A 17,541-nucleotide genomic window follows, 5' to 3' on the forward strand; every position below is an offset into this window, starting at 1 on the left:
GATGGAGAGGCTTCGTCGTGCTGTAGCACTCAGTAGTTCACAACCCCACAACAGGCCACAGCAGTTCAGCCACCTTACCGCCACCTCACACAAATCCAGAGTTATTGTGTAGTTCGGCCCCCAGTGGAACCCCCCCACCCCTGAGAACAACTCATACCAGATAAGTATAACCCAGTGTTTGTGTGGCAGAGAAATTATAGAATACGCATAAGGAGAATCAGCTCACATTCACCAAGGCAGATGGGAAACCACCTTAAAAACCACCCACAGTCTGGCCGGCACACCGGACCTCGACACTAATCTGCCGGGCGGATTTGAGCCAGAAACCAGCATGCCTTCCTGCTTGGGAAGCAGTGTGTTAGACCACGTGGTTAGCTGCGCAGCTTAAGCAGAGCCTAACTCAATGCACTGCTCACACCAGTTATTATGGGTGGGTACAGAATTCACGACCAAATCCTTGGTAATGTTTAAGTCCAAAGATGGTAAACATGTTTTCATCTGTGCACAACTACAATCATCACATGTTTATCATTCATGAAGTGTACATCTGCAATAATGCAGTGTGAAGAAGCAAGAGCAATAAGAAGTAAGACAGAAATCATTGTGTAAATATTGAAGAAATAGGAGGGTATAAACAGTAGTGTTTGGAATAAATTTCTGGTGATTGTAGATGAGAACAGCAAGTTTATTGGTTTCCTATTGTGCATAAATGGCTCTACATTATTTTGTTTTCAGTCGGTATCAAGTTATTGAAAGAAACCCAATTGCAAGAAATCCCTCGCTGATAGCTTCTTCAATGGATATGGACAGTAATAAAAAACTTTCTAATAGCAAAATGTATTGCAATGTACACTAAAAATATGACATGTTTTGATGATCTTTCTGATAAAGGTTCTGAAGAATCAGAGAAAGAATCAATAGATCTAGGCATACAATATGGAGATTTCAGTGTTTCAGATACCATACCACATCACTAAGTAAACATGTCAAAGAAAAAGTCGATTCAATTAAAAACAGCATAATGCCTTCAGTTATTACAGACATCATTAATAAAACATACCCAGCAATAGTTTATATCCAGGCTAATTCATACAGTCAGGTACTTTATTTGATGCTTACAGTACATTACATAAACACAAACTGTCCTCTTGTGAGTAACGTCTTATTTATAACTAAGTTATCATACGAAACTTCCTGGCAGATTAAAACTGTGTGCCCAACCAAGGCTCAAACGCAGGACCTTCGCCTTTTGCGGGCAAGTGCTCTACCAACTAAGCTACCGAAGCACGACTCACGCCCGGTTCTCACAGCTTTACTTCTGCTAAGTTCGAGTCTTGGTCGAGCACACAGTTTTAATCTGCCAGGAAGTTTCACATCAGCGCACACTCCACTGCAGAGTGAAAATCTCATTCTGGAAATTTTCATACATTAAGACGATGGAGTAAATATTATGAAAGAAATAGAAGAGAGGAAGATTGACTGAAACATTTCACTGGAATTGTTGCATTTTTTAATTTTTTTTTTTCAGAGCAAGGTGCCAATATAATAAAAGCTTTGAAAAGTCATAAAAGGTTTCCTTGTGCTGCTCATTATATTAACACAGCACTTAACCAAATTTTTTTGAGGCTAGTTTATTGTTAAATCGTGCCCTGAACATTGCAGTAACAATAAATACTGCAAATACATAGCACAGCACATGAAGAAAAGTAGCCTTGTCTCATACTCAGAATCATTTTTGAAACAAGAGGTAACAACACACTGGAGCAACTTGTGTTCTATGCTAGAGTCCTTACACAGTAGGATGAAGTTGCTGTTTTACTGATGGATTATTAAAGGGAGATTGTGATAAGTTTACTATTAATAACAAAATGCACAAAGCAAGCATAGGCCCAGTAAACAAGATACCAGGCTCACGCTAGCATGCAACTGAGTTCAGAGTCCACATGCACAAACCAGGAAAGCTATGACTCCAGAGGCCCTGCCCAATGTTTGCGACACATTCCGCTTACAGTGGATTTACGGATCACTCCAGTTCTCGACCGCAAATGACTTATCTGACATACAGGAGTCAGGCAAGAATACCAAACTTCCTATGTTTCAAGAACTAGCATTAGGTAATGAATATAGGAATATCAAAATTGCCCTATGTATTGTTCTTATATAGACTACAAAGACATGATCAGACTACTGAATTACAGTTTGCACAGCGGCATTTAAGCAATCATCTTCCCATGCTCCATACATGAATGTAATGGGAAGAACACTAATATGTGGTCCATTATGAAGTACCTCTCCCACACAGTTCATAAAAGTTTGGAGAGTATTGATGTAGATGGATTGAATGGAGTAGTAGGGAAAACTGACAAATGCTGCTTTAAGATTCCCTCCACCATTCACCAATTGGTAGCTTGAACAGTATAGATACAGATGTAGATTCGCATCACAAAATAATTTTATTTCACAAACCTCAAAAATACAAATTTTTAAAAGGAATCACATTTTGTAAGACATAAAAATTATGTAAGACAGACTGTATTAACAAATCTTACAAATACCCCAGACAGGATATAACATGTTTCATAGTCCAATGTGATCCTCTTCATTCTCTCACTAGTATGGTGCACGGTATGGGTATTCAGGATGCTCATTAATCCTGTAATGAAAAGAAATTATGCTTATCAAGACTGGCCTGTAACAATGTAAGTGTTACTACACTGTTCTATAACTTGACAGAGTATGTTTTCTAAGATTATGTGAATCAGCAAAAATTTGTTTTCTCTGGTCAGCTCTGGAACACAAACATATACAGAGTTACATAAGGAAAGATCTAGATTCAGAAAATCTGTGAAAAAAGAAGACTTCTGCCGAGGTAAAACTGTAAGTGCAGTTTGATAGGATCTGGGTTTATTCATGCCATTTAACGTAAGTATTACACATATGATCAACTGAACTGATGTGGTCAAAGCTTTGTGGTCCACTATCTTCATGTTATAATGAATACCATTTTATCACGGTGTAAAATCCTTTGTTATCTTGGACCAGTCACACACTACCTGCAGTTTCAGTAATGATGAATGTGACATTTCAAGCTTCATTTTATACCTTTAGTGATAGTTCCAAGAAACAAGGAATGTAGGCAATTCTTACTGAAAACAAGAACAGTGGTCACCCGTATCAACTGCTATGATTCAGTAAATACCTCTGGGTGAATCGCCTTGGCTGGTAAGCTCACCAGACAAAATATTATTCATGCCCTTAAAACAACACACTGGTCACTTTGGAGTGTTGTAGATGGTGTAGAAGTGGTACAATAATCATAAACATTTCTTAAGGAACACTGGCTGGAGACAACGTCACACATTGTCAATGACAATCTGCTTCAAAACCACAGGAATTACTACTATCATAAAATGTATGAGCATCTCAACAAGTTTCTGATTGAGTTACAAAGAGAAATGAATTCATTTTACTTTTGGAGTCAGGTCCCTCACAAAAGACCATTGCTTACAGTAACACATACAGCTGCACATCTTCAGTGGTCCACACAAAACAGAAACTGGACAGAAACTGATTGGAGGGATGTAGTATGGTTTAATGAATTCTGCTTTTTCTTCTTTACAAATGGTGTAATGTTCATGTGGACTGATAGCCCAAAGCATTTACCCCATGTGCAGCCATGTTGATACGTATGTAAACATACATCCCTGGTTTGATAAACACTCCAGCACTATATGACACCTCTAAGCCCTCTCAACCACCCAATCACAATCCCTATGAAAATGTTCAGGGCTATTAGGTACAGCAAGTGAAAAAGTTCCCCTCAATTTGGTAGCTCTATGGTATCTGAACACCAGGGTGGCTGCAGCTGGATATGGCACGCTGAAGAAAGTTATGGACTCTCATATTTGTCGAAATGCTGCCATTATCAAGGAGAGAGACACTGTTATGCAGAATTACTGTGATGTCTACTAGTGGGTAGCTAACTTTTGTCCACTATGCTTACAAAATTTGTTATTTCTGTACTTTGCTACTAGTATCAGATTAACTATATATTATTAAAGAGACAGACTTTTAAAACACAGCATCTATAACTTAAAATACAGTGCCTATAAGATCAACTATGAGAATTATTTCAAAAGTCTGCACACTGCACATGTGCGACCATTACAGTGGCATTATCAAGCTGAAATTCACGTCAGTTGTGAGTGAGATTTTAGGTGTGATGGTCATATATGTATCTGCTGATTTATGTGGCTGTGTCATTAGTAATTCAAGTTTCAAAATGAAAGCTGAAACTGAGTTAGGTCAGATTACACATAGTGATCAGCATTCCTACATCAAAATCGAACCTCTAGTGGAAAGAACCCAAGAGACATTTACAATGCTTTGAGAGACGTGTGTGGGGATAGAGTAAAGGATTGTATCACAGTATCATGGTGGCCTGCCCATTTCCATGAAGGTCAGGTAAGCACTGAAGACAACCTATGAAGTGGAAGAACATCAACTGCAATAAACTACACCACTCAGGATACTGTTAATGGCATTTTGAGGGAGGATTGACGAAAATTATGTAACAAAATTGCATATGAGTCCACGATGTCTGTTACTTCAGTTTACAGATCATAATTGAAAAGCTAAAGAAGAGAAAAGTTGCTACCATATGGGTTACATGATCTGAGTGAAAAGAAGACAGGTCACAAAAGAATTGTAGAATTGTTTCAGTGTAACCAAACGGAAGGAGAACAGTTTCTGAGAAGGATTATTGTGCTTGATGAAACCTGGAAGAAAGATTTTGAGCTAGAACTGAAGTCTCAGTTTTTGCAATGGAAAAATTCCAACTTTCCACACCCAAAAAAATTCTGCCATCAACAATCAAAGGTAAAACTAATTATGATCTTTCCAGATGACTTGTATGGAGTCATAGCTGCAAATAGAGTGCCCAAGTGAATGCCTGTAGTGGTTGTGTACTAAAAGCTGTTTCTGATTGTTTAGCACCCGAAGATTCCTCAAAGAAGGCCTAACATGCTTGCATCTGGTGTCCTCATTTGGCATAATAATTCAGGACTGCATATTGCCCTATTAGTGAGAGAAAAGCTGGACAAATATGGGAAATATTTCTCCACCCACCATATACTCATGATATGAACTCACCAGACTTTGATTTGTTTCCCAAATTGATAAACATTCCAGCACTGTATAACACCTCTAAGCCCTCTAAACCACCCAATCTCAATGAAAATGTTCACGGCTATTAGGTACATCAGGTGAAAAATTGTAGAAGAATACAATTTAAGAAGCCTGCAGTGAGGTAACCAAAGTAATCATACAGCTCAACAATAAAGGTGCCCAATTCAGAAGTTGACAAAATCTTGGGTAGCTACCATAAGTAAGATTTACAATAATATTGAAGGCTTGTAAAGGTATGTTGTAAAATAAATTATTTTCTTCAGTCTATCTCACAATGTGCAGAACTTTTGAAATGACCATTGTAAGTCATGGTGAACAGAAACCACAAAACCACAAATGCAAAAGTCACAGCAGACACAAAAAGCATTTCTTGGTGGCTATGTGGTGACATATCAAACCATAAATACAGAGACCTGGTATCAAATTCTTAGACACTCATAATACTTTTCTTGAAAGTTGCTGGCAGTTTAAAACTGTGTGCTAGACCTGGACTCAAATATGGATGTTCGTCGTCTGCAGGCAGTTCCCTTACCAACTGAGCTAACCAGGCATGACACAGAAACCTGCCCTCACAGAATCAAGTGTACAGGTTCCTCTTTACTTTCCACACTTTGCAACTAGCACAGCTGGAAGAAAGGATATCACAGAGACATGGCGTATCACCAGCATTCCACTCTGCAGTAGTGTGTTAACGTTTTTTTAAACTTCCTCAGCAATTAAAACATTGACAGTGGTTAGTTTGTGTTCTTATTTTCATTAAGAAATCTCATATTTTCACATCACTACATGCCCATTCTATTAATTTTTGACAAAATCGAATAATGCATTAAATGTTTGCATTCCAAAAGTGTCCACTCTACAACAATAAACATATATAGTTACACAATAAAACACCAGTGTCATCAACTGCCTAGGAAGTTTTAGTCCTTGATGAACTTTGTTTAAGAGTCTCATCTCTTCAAGACCTCTGAACAGTTCACTCTGAGGAATAGTATCAGCTGCCAATACAGCTCTTTGCCCCTCTCATAAAGAGCTCATCACATCACTGCGAAGCATGTGTAGAAGTTACAATAACATTTTCCATTAATTACTGTTTTGCTGTAGCAGAAGAGATTTCTGGTTTTACCCCTTCATTCTTCACTACCAGAAGATATGTGCAATTATTAGAAACTTACAATTCACTAAAACCACATGTGCTTCAAAAGTTGACAACTCTAATAATTGTCTGGTTTTGAATTGACATAACTTATTTGAATTCACTTATTCTTGTCTTTCTAAATAGCACCCTAGCTTTATTAGAATAAAATGTTAGTAAATGACATATTTTGATGAGAAAATTTGAGTTTCTTGGAAAATCTTGGAATGCTTTGTAAATTCCAGTGCCCATCCAAAACTTCTGTTACATAAAACAGAACCATTATTTTTACCAATTTGGACATTAAAATAATTGTTAATCAAAATAACATTTCTATCATATATCATTATTCTCTACTTTTCCTGTCTTTTACATTACTATGGTAGTGCTATTTTGCTATGCAAAATAGAGTAGCTGTGTAACTTGTAAATAACTGTAGTATGCAGTGCACAAAAAGAAAACAGTTTATTGAGCATCAAGCACTTGTAGAGTACAGTTACTATGCAATTAAGTCTTGTGGTACAGTTTTCATGATGTTTTTTCCGTGCCACTTTTGGAAGAGGAGAAGGAGACTAGTATTTCAATGTCCCACCAACAATGAGGTCAGATTAGGGGTGGCTGGAGAAGGAAAGTAGCCATGCCCATTTGAAGGAATCATCCTGGCATCTGCTTTAAGCAGTTTAGGGAAATCATGGGAAGCCTGAATCAGGATGGCTGGATGTGGGGTCTAATTGTCATCCTCCCAAATGCAAGTCTAATGTGCTAACCCATCACTCTGAGGATTTTTATAATCAATAAATGAATAGATATGTGCATTAATCATTTTAATTGACTTACAGCTAAACACTACCTAAGTATCAAGAAAATCATGAAAATTATAGGTATGTAAAATTTTGATTGAACTGAAATGATTTTACAGAATATTTCTATGACAACTCCTCTAGCCTACTGAGTGCATACAATGTAGTAAAAGTATTTTTGTATACCAAAACACACTTGTATACAAAATGCATTTGCAAATGACATGCTAACAGCTTGAGCAAAATTAAAAATAGAGATTTTTGTTTCTCAAAAAATTTTCTTCTTCTTTTTCAAAGTGTTATCTGCCCACTCCCCCCCCCCCCCCCCCCCCCCACCTTTTTTTTCACTTCCTGCTCTAACACTCAAGGCAAAGTTGTGAAGCATCAGCTTCCACACATAATACCTTGCAAATGTCTGATACAGGCAACAAGCATATTCTGTATTCTTATACTGTACTTCCAGTATGCAGTTTACATCCTACTGCCCTTTTTCCTCTTATTCATATTCTTCTACTTTTTTATTTTTTACATCAGTTTTCTGACTGGTCTGAATCAGTTTTTTTTTTTTTTTTTTTTACATCAGTTTTCTGACTGGTCTGAATCAGCCCACCACGAATTCCTCTTCTGTGCCATCCTTTTCATCTCAGAGTAGCAACTGCAACCTCTGGCCTCAATTATTTGCTAACTGTATTCCAATCTCTGTCTTACTAGTTTTTACCCTCTACAGCTCCCTCTAGTATCATGGAAGTTATTTCCTGATGTCTTAACAAATTTCGTATCATCCTGTCCCTTCTTCTTGCCAGTCTTTTCCATATCTTCCTTTCACTGGCGATTCTGCATAGAATGCCCTCATTCCTTACCTTATCTGTCCACATAATTTTTTTACATCCGTTTGGAGCACCACATCTCAAATGCTTCAATTCTCTTCTGTTCCATTTTGCCCACAGTCCATATTTCACTACCATATAATGCTATAAGCATACATTCTCAGAAATTTCTTCTTCAAATTATGGCCTATGTTTGATACTAGTAGACCTCTTGGCCAGGAATGCCCTTTTAGCCAGTGCTAATCTGCTTTTTATGTCCTTCTTGCTCCATCCACCATGGGTTATTTTGCTGCCTAGGTGGTAGAATTCCTTAACTTCGTGATGTTAAGATTCTCACTGTCCTTATTTCTGCTTCTGATCACTTTTGTCTTTCTTCACCCTATATTCTATACTCATTAGATTGTTCATTGCATTCAACGGATCCTGTAATTCTTCTTCACTTTCACTGAGGATAGCACTGACATTAGCAAATCTTATCACTGATATCCTTCTGCCTTCTGCCTTGAATTATAATCCCACTCTTGAACCTTTCTTTTATTTCCATGATTGCTTCTATGATCCTAGATTGAACAGTAGGGGTGAAAGACTACATCCTTCTCTTACATCCTTTTCAGTCCGAGCACTTTTTTCTTCATCTTACGCTCTCATTGTTCTCTGTAACACATCCTCAATTTTCTTTTCTATTCTTCTGTGTCAGCAACTTCAGTGCATGAGCCGTGAAGCTGACTGTGCGATAATTCTCGCACTTGTTGGCTCTTACTGTCATCAGAATTGCATGGATGATGCATTTCCAGAAGTATCATACATCCTTCAGTGATTATCAAAATTCTGGTGGAATGTTGCGTATCCCTCCTGCCTTATTTGATTTTAGGCTTTCAGAGCTCTTCTAAATTCTGATTCTAATACTCCCCTATCTCTTCCCTACTGACTTCTGTTTCTTCTTCTGTCATGCCATCAGATAAGTCCTCCCCCTCATAGAGGACCCCAGTGTTCTCTTTCAACTTATCTGCTTTCTCTCCTCTGCATATAACAATGGAATTTTCATTACACTCTTAATGTTACTGCCCTTGCTATTAATTTCACTGAAGATAGTTTTGATTTTTGTGTATACTGAGTCAGTCCTTCTGACAACCATTTCTCATTTGATTTCTTCACATTTTTTCCTGCAGGTGTTCTTCATGAGGCCCTTAGCTTCCCTCCACTTCCCATTTATTTCATTCCTAAGTGAATTATTTTTCTGTATTCTTGAATTTCCCTACACATTTTTTTTTTTTTTTTTACTTCCTTCTTCACTTGAAATATTTCTTTGGAGTTATGTTCCTTGTACCTATGTTTTTCTTTCCAGCTTCTGTGATTTCCCTTTTTTTAGAGATTCCTCTTCAACTGATCTGAGCTATTCATCATCACAGTACCTACAGTTTCAGAGAACTTCAAGTGTACCTCTTTATTCCTAAATACTTCTGTAGCCCAGTTATTTGACCATTGATTTTTATGACTACTCACTTAAGTTACAGCCTACTCTTTGTCATTACTAAATTGTGATCTGAGTCTATGTCTGCTCATGGGTATTCCTTACAATGGAATATCTGATTTTGGAGCTCCTGCCGGACCATGACATAATCTGGAATTTTCCAGTGTCTTCCGGCCTTTTGCAAGTATACCTACTACTCTTGTGATTCTTGAACAGGATATTTGCTATTACTAGCTGAAATTTATTGCAGAACTCTATAGGTCTTTGACCTCTCTCATTCCTACTACCGGCCCTATATTCTCCTCTAACCCCTTCCTCTAATCCTGCCCCTACAACAGCATACCAATCCCCCATGACTATTAGATTTTCATTTCCCTTTACATACTGAATCATCCTTTTAATATCCCCAATCTATGTCTTCATCTTCTGCTTGCAACATTATCATGTTTACCTGAACTATTGTTGTCAGTTTTGGTTTACGGTCAATTCAGATCTATTCACAGTAACTCACTCTCTGCCCTACCTTCGAATTCAATATGAATTCTACTCCCAGTATACCATTTTCTGCAGCTATTGATATATATTCTACACTCTTGTCACCAGAAATCCTTGTCTTCTTTCCAATTCTCCGCTCTAACACATATTATATCTAAATTGACCCTTAGCATTTGCCTTTTGAGAAGTTATAGCCTCCCTACCACATCAAAACCTCTGACATTGTATGCCCCAATTTGTGGAATTTACCCTTTCATTGATTATTCACTGTTTCTCTTGGTCACTTCTCCATTGGCAGTCCCCTCACAGAGATCTGAATGTGGGACTAGCCTGTTACCTTTTTCCAATGGAGAGATCTCCATGACACCTTTTCAATTACAGGCCACATGTCCTGTGTTTACAAATTATTTGTCTTTAACACAGAGGTTTCCATTGCCTTCCACATCCTCAGGATGTTGATCATAGCTGATTCTACTGCCTTTTAGAGGCAGTTTGCCACATCACAGGCAAGAGGTCCCCTGAACCTCCATCTGCTACTCCACCCTTGTTGACGTGGCTATTGGCAAAATGATGGTGACTTCTTATGCCAGAAGGCTTTTGCTGCAATTGCTGATTATTTTTATTTGAAACTTAAGCAGTGGCAAGGTTCAAACTCGGGACCCAGGGTGTTCTGATTACTAGTCAAAGACGCAGGCCCAAGTGCACAGACGAAAACTACTGTTCTACTGACTCATAACAAATGTATGAGCTTGTAGACTATCTCCATAAGAATGTGATTAGATGAAAGAAATATATACATATATATACCCTGAACTTCCTAGACCAGGAACAAATGTAACATCAAGAGTACCAAGATAAGTCTGACTTACTGTACTAGTGTTAACTTATTTTTATTAGAAATGGTACACCTGAGATTTTTAGGTAGAAACTGTCTTAAAGAAACATTTAAGGACAAACAAAATAGTAAACTTAATTAATTTGAATCTGCATGGAACTGGAGGATATCAAGCAAATTTGAGATGGTTAAATGGTAAATTTGTACAGAATGATCATAGTTGAACAGAGCTTTCAAAACTGTGCATTATTTTCTGAAAGAGTTGTTATATTGCACTTATTTCAGTTACCTTGAACAGCACTTCTGATGCTGTTACTGTTTACACAAAAGTGCTACTATTAAGCAATTCTGAAGTAAAACTGAATGACTTAAATAAAAAAGTCCAAAATAACTTACAACTTGCTTTAAATTTGGATGAATGTTAGATAGTGTAAGTGAGTAGAGGGGGAAAAATCCTGGTAAATTTTGACACAGCATGCAACTGAACATGTTTCCATTAATTAATTGTCTTGGTGCAGTGCAATATGAAGTGGTTAAAATATATAAAACATCACTTGTAATTCATGGCATGTGTTTATTGGGTGACTTCTGGGAATGCATAGGACATATGAAAATGGTATTACATACAATACTGTTGTTCAGCCTACTCTTGAGAACTATTAACTGTTTCACATTCTCAAGGAAACAGATTTTTGTCAGTTCATTCAGTGATTGTGAGTGTGTTATGGAGAAGATCCGGGAGCTTATCTTGGAATGTATGGAAGATGGATTACTATTTTTCCATGAAGTGGTGGGCAAGTTAGGACAACTAATATTCAAGACAAACAGTTAAATAATTTTTGTGACTCTATTGAATACTATGTGTAAGATCCACAAGACCAAGAGAAGAGATATTAGTGTACGCAGGAAGCACACACAGATGTTGGCACTGCACATATTTTCTGAAGGAAGCAGAGAGGAAGTGACAAATACAGAAAAAATAAATTTCACCATGCATTGTACAGTTGCTTTGGGTATATATGTGGCATTTCTAAAATTAATGTGAAAAAGACAAGATTGGTATACGGTGTCATAACAAGCAACTTTCAACTAACAATCCATGTTCACACTTCTTAGAGTTAAGAGCTAGGCACCATTTAAAAGTGTGATGTGCCGCTAGGAAGGTAGGCATAAACCCACCATCCGAGCCAACATGGTAGGTCTGCAGGTCAACACTTTCAGTTTCTTTGTGACATCAAAATAGAAGAGAAATGAGGTTGTCATTTCATAATCTTTATTTGCAAACATCTACAAAAATGGCTCCGAAATTACACCCTGCTTGAATGCACGCCATGCAATGACACCTGAAGGAGTGTTGTACCCTTTTAAATTCCCCTGGAAAAGTGGAGATTGCATCAGAGGCTACCATAATGCACACTATCAGCTCTGCATCTATCTCAATAGGTGTTTTGATAAACAATAGATTTCTGGTATTCTCAGACAAAAAAATCAAGGGGCATCAAGTCAAGGAAATGTGCATGACATTGCATTGACCCCCACACCCACATAGTTCTGACCAAAGGTCTCATCTAAATGATTACACACCACACGAGTGAAGTACACAGATGCGCCATCGTATTGGTACTACATGCACTGTTGAATGTTGAGGGGAATGTGTACCAATAATTGTGGCAATGTATGTGTTTGCATCCAGTCATTAGGGGAGCAGGTAAGGATCAATAAAATTATTGCCTACCAAACCAGCCCAAATGTTGACAGCAAAGCACTCTTGGTTACCACGAACAATGGTGATAAGCACATTTTCCCAGGCCCACATCTGTTGATTGTGGTTGTTGAACAAACCTTCCTTTGTAAAGGATGTCTCATCTGTAAAAAGTACAATGTGTGAAAATTCAAGTTGCATGGCAAATTTCTGCAAGAACCACTGGCACACGTCAATGTGATGCAGAAAGTGGGTTAAGAGCTTGAATTTTCTGAAGGTGGGTAAGGGTGTAAATCATCCTCATTCCACACACACTGGACCATGGCAGGGCTTACATCCATTTCTTGAGCAAAGCTTTGTGAGCTTGTTAAGGGCATGTTTTGTAACAGTGCAAATGCCTCCTCTTCAAAGTCTGGGGTACACACTGTCCGAACACATCTGCCCGACTTTCACACCTGTATCACAAATTAATGCAATTATCAGGTTTTGATGTACACCTTAAAAACACGCCCACCATTACAATACCTTGTCAGTGGACTACTCACCTTAAGTGAACTTGCTTCTCTTAGGGTAGTGATGAATGTGAGGATCTAGCACTCAATAATTTAAAAATAGCTGAATGTACAGCCTGTGAACAACAGGAGCATTTCCATCTCTCGCCCCATAACCACAGTGTATGTTTGCCCTTTACTCCCAAGAAAAGTACTCCATTTCCCTTCTGCTCTGCATACCCTACCAAAGACTTAAGTATCCCTATTTGTTGACACAGTGATGCAAGGCAAAACAAACTCTGCAGTGTGATCGGATGCTGCCCTCCACGTGATTTATATCAAATGCATTTGCACTGCCAAAGGCAATGAATTTTCATCCCAGTAAATGCCAGAAGAAACTCTGTGGTGTTTTCCTGCCCACAATACCAGCTATCATTTTCACTCCAATGGTGGATTGTACACCTACCTTCGCGGTGGTGAATGACACTCTCAATGGACAAGGGCTACTATGTGAAAGCTGCTTGATATGATCCACTCTACCAGCCCTCTCATTTTTTTTCCATTCATTTGAGAAACACCCTATATGTGAGGGGTAGTCACAAAGTTTTAATTAACACCTTCAAAAAAATAAAGTTACATAATTAATTTTTTGTTATTTTCAGGTACAAGTCTGCAGTACCAGTACACGATGACATGCCTACAAACTTTACCAGAGCACACTGCTAGAGGAGCCAAAAACAAAATGATGTAGCTCATAGATAAAGAGGAGTAGCATACAGTAATTCGTTTTCTGCATTTGAAGGGGAACAATGCTGTAAAATCCCTGCTCAGTTTGTGGAAGTATCCATCAAAAATGCAACATCATATGATACAGTGGTGCAGACATTTAAAGTGGGCTAAAAAAGTTGGACTGATAAAGAAAGGAATGGCACACCATCCCTCTGTGGAGAACTAAGATTTTCAAAAGAAGTGTAGACCCAGGTGCTTGCAAACCAGCACGTCACAATCATGGAAATAATAGAAAAAGTGACAATTAGTCATGGATCAGCTTTTTTTAACATCTTGCATGACTTTTGAACATGGTGAAGATCACTACCCACTGGGTTTGACTTCTCATTCACACTGAGAAAGCCCACCAAACTGAGGCAGAAGTGGTAATGTTGCAGCTGTGTCAGGCCAATACAAATGACTTTTTTTTACTAGCTTAATCACTATGAATAAGTGCTGGGTGTAGCACTATGACCCTAAGACAAAGGAACAAAAAAATCCATGCCAACATGTGGATTCACCAGAGAGCCAACCATCACAAGGCAAGGTGATGCTGAAAGTTTTTTGGTACTGCCATGAAATGGTCCAATAAATTATATTTTATATTCATAAGGCGTAAATGACCAGTACCAAAATCTGATGAGCGATGTGGCTAGTGTCATGGGAACCTGTGTGATGTGTTTTTTCTCCATGAGAACAATCCAGTTCATAAGGCACAGATCAATCATTAAAGGTGCTTCTTTGGGCCATTAAATTTCCCCTCAACCCCATAGTCTCTTGGCATGGCAATCAGTGACCTTTTCTTTCGATGAAGAAATCATTGTGTGGTAAATGTTTACAGAATTATGATGAGGTGTCTTTTAGAGTAGAACATTTTCTGAACAAGTCTCTGCCAGTGCATCCATTGTTGAGGAAAAATGTGCTGCATTGAATGGCAAATACGTGGACAAGGAGTGACTTCATTATCCAGTCTCATGATCCCAGGTTGGCTCTTTCAAGACAAGAGTTAAAAGTTAATGACAAGTTGTCATATATTAGTGATTATGATTAGATTATGATGATTATGATGATGATTAGATTGAGAGTCTGATCTGAAAGATTCTCTGTGAATCATCATTCTCAAAACTTTGTGTGTGATTCACTAAGATACTTTTCTTTAGCTATGAATTATACTCAAACAAGCAGTCAATGATTAATAAAACCACCTCATCTGTATTATTATACATTTATTATGTTACAACCAGTTTTGTTCATTGAACATCTTCAGGTTACTGAGTTGTACTAAAATCATGATACAATTTGTCTGGTTATCATACCTAATGTTAAAGACCAAATCCAAAAACACTGATCATAAACATTCTATCGACCGCCTAGTCGAAGTATGGAAAGCATACACAGCATCGTGCTTACAGTAAACTGGGCATTGCGCTGACCACCTGACATACTTCTGCCAGCTGATCATCAGAAAGTTTATGATAAGTGTTTTTAGATTTGCTCTTTAACATTAACTATGGAAATCAGATCACTTGTCAAAGGAGTTCAATGAACAAAACTGGTTGTAACACAATAAATGGATAATAAGACAGCTGAGGTGATTTATATTACTCAGTAACTGCTTGCAAAGTATACTTTATAGCTAAAGAAAAGTTTCTTGGTGAAATATGAAAATTCACAGAGAAGCTTTCAGTCCAGACTGTCAGCAGTCTACATCATCATCATCATCATCATCATCATCATCATCATCTACACATACACATGATGAATGGTCATTTAGTTTTAACTATTATCTTGAAAGAACCAACCTGGGACAATGAAACTTGGTAATGGTGTCAATTCTTCTCTACATATTCACCACTCAACACAACACACTTTTCCCAAGAATATATGACTGAGTAGAGACCTCTTTTGTAGGAGTCTGTTTAGAAAATGTTCCACTTATCTCATCATTCTCGAAATGCCTGCCAAACATTGATTCTTTCATCTGAGGAAAAAGTCACTGAGCGTTAAGTCAGGAAAACGTGGAGGGAAAGGCAAAACATGATGACACAAATGAGCGCCTTTTATATGACCATTCTGTGCCAGATGAACTGGTGTGTTGTCAGACAGCAAAATCACCCTCTCAAAGAGCTTCCCACGACACTCGACAAATTTCGATAGTAAGGTCATGTGATCATTTCCTCCTTATGAATATAATCTGTTGGCACCGCACCATGACAGTCTCAAAACTGTGCTCGGTATCACCTTGCCCGATGGTGGTTGAGTCTCTGGTGAATCAACGTGTCTGCATCGCTTTCTTTGTTCCTTTGTCTTAGTGTCATAATGCTACAGCCAGCTCTCATAAAAAAAATGTACTAGAAAGTCCTGTATTGGCCTGACACAGCTGCAGCATTGCCACTGCTGCCTCAGTTTGGTGTGCTTTCTCACTGACACACACAAATACAAACAAAATTAAGGTGAAATGGCCACTGATCTCTTCAGTGCAGATGCACACCTGGCTCAAACTCATTTGGGAATTGGCAAAACAGCACGAGAAATGAGGATAATGGGCAAGGGGCACTAAACATTATTAGGGTGTGGATAAGTTGAGAATTTGTATCTTATTGGGTTCAATGGAAGGCATCCTAGGGTAGTCTATACAATTGCAATGACCACTGTATCCAGGTGGATTAGTGGTTACAGCATCTGCCTAATGAGCAGGAGACCTAGGTTCGAACCCCAGTCCAGTGTAAATTTCTAACTTTCCCCAATGGTTTCAATCAATGTCCACTTGCAGCAAATGTCTGTAAATCCTTTGTGTCTTAATGATCAAGATTATTTACAAACAGTATCTGTGATAGTTCTTTAGTCTGTACAACATATAAAAATTCAATCCCTTAAGATAAATTCCATTTCACAATCTTCCACGAACTCCTCAGTGTTCACACCTTGATCTTTTGCCATACAGATGTATGTTCCATATTATTTCATGTTCAATTAGTTATAATTAATGATTACACTAACTCTGAAATGCGATGCCATATCTGTGCCACTTTACCAAATCCCTTGCCAAAATTTTCAAATTCATAATGCTGCTCATAGTGGACAAGTTAATGACAGCTATAGTAATCATTGCAATTGTATGTAATAAATTTCATACTTCTTTAAATTTTTCAGTGTCTTTTGTAGTACCGTAAGTATTAAAGATGGGAAATCAGTCATATTGTTCACACATCACTTCTTATTGCGTCCCTGTACCAGATAATCCTAATTTCTTTAAAAGCAGACAGAGAAAAAGATGGGACTAGGAAGCTGTTGAGGTAGTGGTAAGTGGATTTCAGGGCAAAGAAGGATTGGGGAACCAAAGGTACTGAGGAACATTTCCCATCACTATAATTCACAGGGGTTAGTGGTGGAGAAGTGAGCAGGATCCATGTAGCTCAGGTCACACATTTGCCACTGAGGTCTACCATATTCTGATCACAAGTGTCCTTTTTAGCTGGGTGGCGAAGTTTACATTTGGTCATGATTTTATCTAGACCATTAACAAAAGTGGAATACCAATTGTAGGTCATGAATGTATAAACGGCCACACAGCTAGCTGGTGGCTAGTTTTTACAGGTAACACTGCATCTAATGGGATAGAATACACTAACGATAGGGCTGGAATGATATGTGATGTGGTGGAAGGATGCATCTGGTGGTTTCATACAGCTGTAATAAACATGGCAAGATATTAGAGAGAGTTGTGTGAGGATGTAACATAGTGTTTCATATAATGAGTAGTGAAGTACCACACTGGGATGACCAGGAAAAATTTTGGGAAGAAAATTACACATTTTGGGACTTGATGA

General features: G+C 38.1%; 1 protein-coding gene across 1 annotated transcript in view; it reads right to left on the reverse strand.

Annotated features, from left to right (window-relative positions):
* Positions 1-2,430: 2,430 nt before the first annotated feature.
* LOC126335271 (1,5-anhydro-D-fructose reductase-like) overlaps positions 2,431-17,541 on the reverse strand; it is a gene marked incomplete at its 5' end in the record, with an annotated part of 138,659 nt that continues 123,548 nt past the window's right edge. The window contains one exon of the mRNA XM_049998333.1: positions 2,431-2,653. Within this exon, the coding sequence (XP_049854290.1) occupies positions 2,611-2,653 (43 nt within the window). The remainder of the gene's footprint in view (positions 2,654-17,541) is intronic.

The sequence above is a fragment of the Schistocerca gregaria genome, chromosome 1, assembly GCF_023897955.1.
Source record: "Schistocerca gregaria isolate iqSchGreg1 chromosome 1, iqSchGreg1.2, whole genome shotgun sequence".
NCBI lineage: Eukaryota > Metazoa > Arthropoda > Insecta > Orthoptera > Acrididae > Schistocerca > Schistocerca gregaria.